The sequence below is a fragment of the Mastomys coucha genome, unplaced genomic scaffold, assembly GCF_008632895.1.
Source record: "Mastomys coucha isolate ucsf_1 unplaced genomic scaffold, UCSF_Mcou_1 pScaffold20, whole genome shotgun sequence".
NCBI lineage: Eukaryota > Metazoa > Chordata > Mammalia > Rodentia > Muridae > Mastomys > Mastomys coucha.
The window spans coordinates 25,526,919-25,531,191 of record NW_022196903.1 but is presented as its reverse complement, the minus strand read 5'-3'; the positions used below and the strand labels follow the sequence as shown (position 1 = coordinate 25,531,191).

At 42.1% G+C, this 4,273-nt stretch overlaps 2 protein-coding genes across 3 annotated transcripts in view; one reads left to right on the top strand and one right to left on the bottom strand.

Moving 5' to 3' along the window:
- Window positions 1-2,434, bottom strand: part of Ssmem1 (serine rich single-pass membrane protein 1) — an 11,843-nt gene extending 9,409 nt beyond the window's left edge. Inside the window, exon 1 of the mRNA XM_031381419.1 lies at window positions 1,973-2,434. Within this exon, the coding sequence (XP_031237279.1) occupies window positions 1,973-2,011 (39 nt within the window). The 5' untranslated portion in view covers window positions 2,012-2,434. The remainder of the gene's footprint in view (window positions 1-1,972) is intronic.
- Window positions 2,435-2,454: 20 nt separating this feature from the next.
- The window catches only part of Tmem209 (transmembrane protein 209), a 26,791-nt gene continuing 24,972 nt past the window's right edge, over window positions 2,455-4,273 (top strand). The window contains exons 1-3 of one of the 2 annotated variants that reach the window (XM_031381416.1): window positions 2,455-2,579; window positions 3,445-3,581; window positions 3,728-3,786. In XM_031381416.1, coding sequence (XP_031237276.1) covers window positions 2,577-2,579; window positions 3,445-3,581; window positions 3,728-3,786 — 199 coding nt within the window. In that variant the 5' untranslated portion in view covers window positions 2,455-2,576. The other variant, XM_031381415.1, reaches the window with a different exon arrangement.

The following is a 4,273-nucleotide window of genomic DNA, read 5'->3' as shown; positions in this document are numbered from 1 at the left end:
GACCAGGCTGACCTCGAATTCAGAAATCTGCCTGCCTCTGCCTCCCAAGTGCTGGGATTAAAGGTGTGCACCAATTCTTAAGCAACTGTTGCAGGTACTGATACATGTTCTTAGATGTCTTAGATGGGCAGATTTATCTAAAGGACCTCTAGAATAGTTGATGGCATTTCTCGATATACTTTCTTCTTCGTCCATTGTTGAAATGTACATATCCTTTATTGTCATCTCTTTAAGTGTTCAAGGTTTTGGTTTTCATCAGTTTCTCTCTCTTTTTTTTAATGTGTACCATACCACTGTAAATTAACACACACAGTTCTAGTGCACTACAGACCACACTGAGTGTTCCTTAAATTATAATGTTGACACCTTCAGTCCCATCTTGTATTTGGAGATAAGGCCAGAAAAGAGTATCGAAGAGAGAGCAAGATGGCTCAGTAGACAAAGGCATATGATGCCAAGACTTGGGACCTGTGTTCGATCCCTGGGACCTACGTGGTGGAAGCAGAACATTGACTCCACACGCTCGCTGTGGCACATGTGCATCCACACATGGGCATAATCACACACAAAATCAATGTCTCTTCAGAATATTTCCCAAGAGGTAAATGAAGGTTCAATCAGGTCATCAGGGTAGAGCCTTAATCTTACTAGTAGTCTCAAAGAAGAGGAAGGGACACCAAGAATTCACCAACGCAGGGAAAAGGCCATCTAAGGACATAAGATGAAGCCATAGACAAGCCAACCACCTGTCTCAGAAGAAGCCAGCCCTGCTCACATCTTGGTCTTAGACTCCATCTTCCCAAACTGTGTGTGAGAATAAAGTCTGTTTTGTTGTTTTGTTGTTGTTGTTGTTTTGGTTTGGTTTGTTTGGTTTTTTGGTTTTTTGAGACAGGGTTTCTCTGTATAGCCCTGCTGTCCTGGAGCTCACTTTGTAAACCAGGCTGGCCTTGAACTCAGAAATCCACCTGCCTCTGCCTCCCAAGTGTTGGGATTAAAGGCGTGTGCCACCACCGCCTGGCTAAAGTCTGTTTTTTTTTTTTTTTAAAAAGTACCTACTATTTTTTTTTTTTTTGAAGGAGGCACCCATGTTTTGGAATATTTGGTTAAGATAACTCTAATGGTAAATAATGGCAACTATCTATCAACTTTAGTCTGGCAAGTGTTTTTTAAGCCAGGAAGAAATACACATCAGCTTATGAGTTACATTAAGAGGAAGGACAGCAAGAGAGAGAGAGAGAGAGAGAGAGAGAGAGAGAGAGAGAGAGAGAGAGAGAGAGAGAGAGAGAGAGAGAGAGAGAGAGAGAGAGAGGCTCCTGTTAAGAACTACATCAAAGTTATAGTTTCTTTTTAGGTAGACTTACATGTGGAGAAATGAGAACCTGGCATTTTAATTTTGACTGTACACTGACAGAATTGAGCCTGTTCTCTTTGAACAGTTATCTAGTTAGTTCATCTCTAAATCTATATCTAGATGCAAACATTGTGCTAAGACAATATAAACATGATTTTAAAAAGCTCACGAAAAAAACCTATTAGCTCTTTAAGAGCATACAATAACCTGCTAGTTTTCATGTGCAGGAGGACCACGATGAAACTTCATTTTTTTTTTTTGTTTATCTTGATATTTAGTTATATTTTGAGACAGTCTCATTATAGCTAGCCTTGGAACTCCAGAGCCAAATGCCTCTGTCTCCCGAGTGCTGGGATTAAAAGGCATGTACCACTATGCCTGGCTGACATACTTCTCTGTAGGAATGAATCCCCAGGCACTGGCTACACTGGCTATTGGTTGGGCCAGTGTAGCCACTCCCATGAAAGCTCTTCCAGAGTTGGGCCTGCCTCCTCGGGTCTCCCAGGCAAAGCTCTTGAGAGCAATAACCAGGCAGCCAACCCCATCCCCTGCCTCATATTCCACAGCTGGCCAGTGGTGCATGGTAGGAACTTGCACTAGATGCTAAGTAAAGCCACTCACCTCCCTGGTGACTCTTTTCTCAGATCTTTCAAAGAACATTCAGGGCAAAGGTGGGTTTTTTTTGTTTGTTTTTAACCTCAAAACCACCAACTTCAATAGAACGTTCCAGTTTTTCTTCCTACTGCTGCATCCTCATTAGGTGGATATTTGAGAATTTACATTGGGTCAAACCAATTGAGGAAAAAACATTTCAAAAGAGGAAAAATGCTTTGTCATTGCTGATTGTGTCTAACACATCAGGCATGCTTGTATCCTACCAATTAGCCATCCGGCTAAATAAAATCTGCTTATAAATGTGAGCCCGTAAAGGGTCCTAAATAAAGCTACGATTAATAATATTCAAAATTCAGCTTGTTACAGTCATTACTTTTTACTAAGTGTTCAGAATCTGGTCTGAATTTTGCAGCTCAGCCACAAATCCGAGGGCGTTTCCCTGGCAACGATCGCTGCTCTGGTCCCTCTGCCCCACCCCCTCCCTCTCGCGAGAAGAGACGGCCCGGTTCTTCCGGTAACTGTAGACCGGCTAGCCCACCGCCGATTTAGGCTTGCCTTTGCGCATGTGCGGTAGGGAGTGGCGCGAGTCCACGGCTTCCTGCTGAAGAACATGGTGCGTTTGGGGGGGTTTGTCTTGTGCTTCCCGGACCTGCCGTCCATGCTGTCCCCCAGAATTCCAAGCCTAAAGTTGCGCCTGGGGTTTAGCCAGGGGAGAATGTAGCCAGGAGTCCTGCCACTTGTACTGCAAGGGAAGAAAGACACATGAAGGATAATTATGAAGTTCGTACTGAGGTAGCTAGGAAGGGAAGCTCTCCGAGTTTAGGCGCGGGGCAGGAAGGCGGGAAGGACACGAGTATGCTCTAGAATATGACTCCCAGAAGCTGCTCTGTCGGTCAATGCAGAGCCGAGCCTAGCAAGACAAAGGAGAGAACAGTTCTAGTTACCCAAACTGAATGCACGTGTTCCCGACTCTCTTTTTGACTCCTCATGTGATAATACCCGTCCACCTCATGAGAAAAGCTTTAAAATTTCATCACCAAAAGGAGATCCTGGGCCTGTATCAGCCCATGGTCAAGGTTAGAGTCTGACACAGTAAAGACAACAATTGGTATCTGGTGTCTCTTCATCTAGACTAGTAACTCAAATCAGAGACAAAAGAACTCTTGGCAAACTTAATAACAAACCATTACATTTTGTAGCAAAACCTTTTCATTTATTGGGACCATTAGCTTCTCTGAATTAACCAGCAAGTTCCCTGCTGATTTTTTTCCTGTGGTACCTGAGAAAGTATTTCAGGGTTATGTTTCGTATACTAATATTAAAGGTTTCATATATGAATATTAAATTGGGAGGGGGAAAGTTGGGAAGAAGTTTTAAGGAAAAGTCCGTGGGGGGGGTACTTTACAGCAGACATTTTTGATTTCTTAAGAGTAGTTTCTTTTTAATTTCAGGCTGTTTTGTTTTTTGCCTTTGAATAGATGCAGGGAGAAGCAAGCCCCAATCCTTCCCTTATTGACAGAACCATCAAGATGAGAAAAGAAACAGAAACTAGGAAAGTGGTGTTAGCCTGGGGACTCCTAAATGTATCCATGGCTGGAATGATATATACTGAAATGTAAGTTTGAAATTTTTAACTGTTGTCAGCTAGTACTTTGGCTTTTTATATTTGCTTTGGTTTTAAGTGTTTGGTTGGTTTGTGGTGGAGGTGGGGGTATTAAAAAAAAACAACAAAAAACTGAAAAGCCTTTCTAATCTTTTCAGGACTGGAAAGTTAATTAGTACATATTATAATGTGACATACTGGCCCCTCTGGTATATTGGTAAGTAGTTTCCACTGTAATTTAAATTACTACAAATGAAAACTTGCTTATAAATTTAATTCAGCTTAGTATTCATTCTTTTATTCAGACAAATAATGAGTTCTTACTCTGTTTCCCAAAATCATGAATCTAGTGAAGGAACAAGGTAACCCCTTTTATGGAAAGAACATTCTAGTAGGAGGCTGAGTCAAAAGGATTACTTCAAGTCTGAGGCCAGCCTGGGATAAATTGCAGAACCCCCTCTCAAAACAAACAACAACAACAAACAAAAACTCCACCAAAATAGAAGCCAGGTATGGCAGAACATCTAGTCCCAGAACTTGGAAGGTAGAAGGAATCAGAAGTGGAGGCCAGCCTGGCACCTGAGACCTTATCTCTAAACCAACAAACAAAGCTAATTAACAATACAGAGTTAGGTAGTTAAGAGTCCTAAGAAGAAAAATAAAGTGTGGGGGTGAGTGGGGGTGAGGAGGGCGGTTAGATTTTT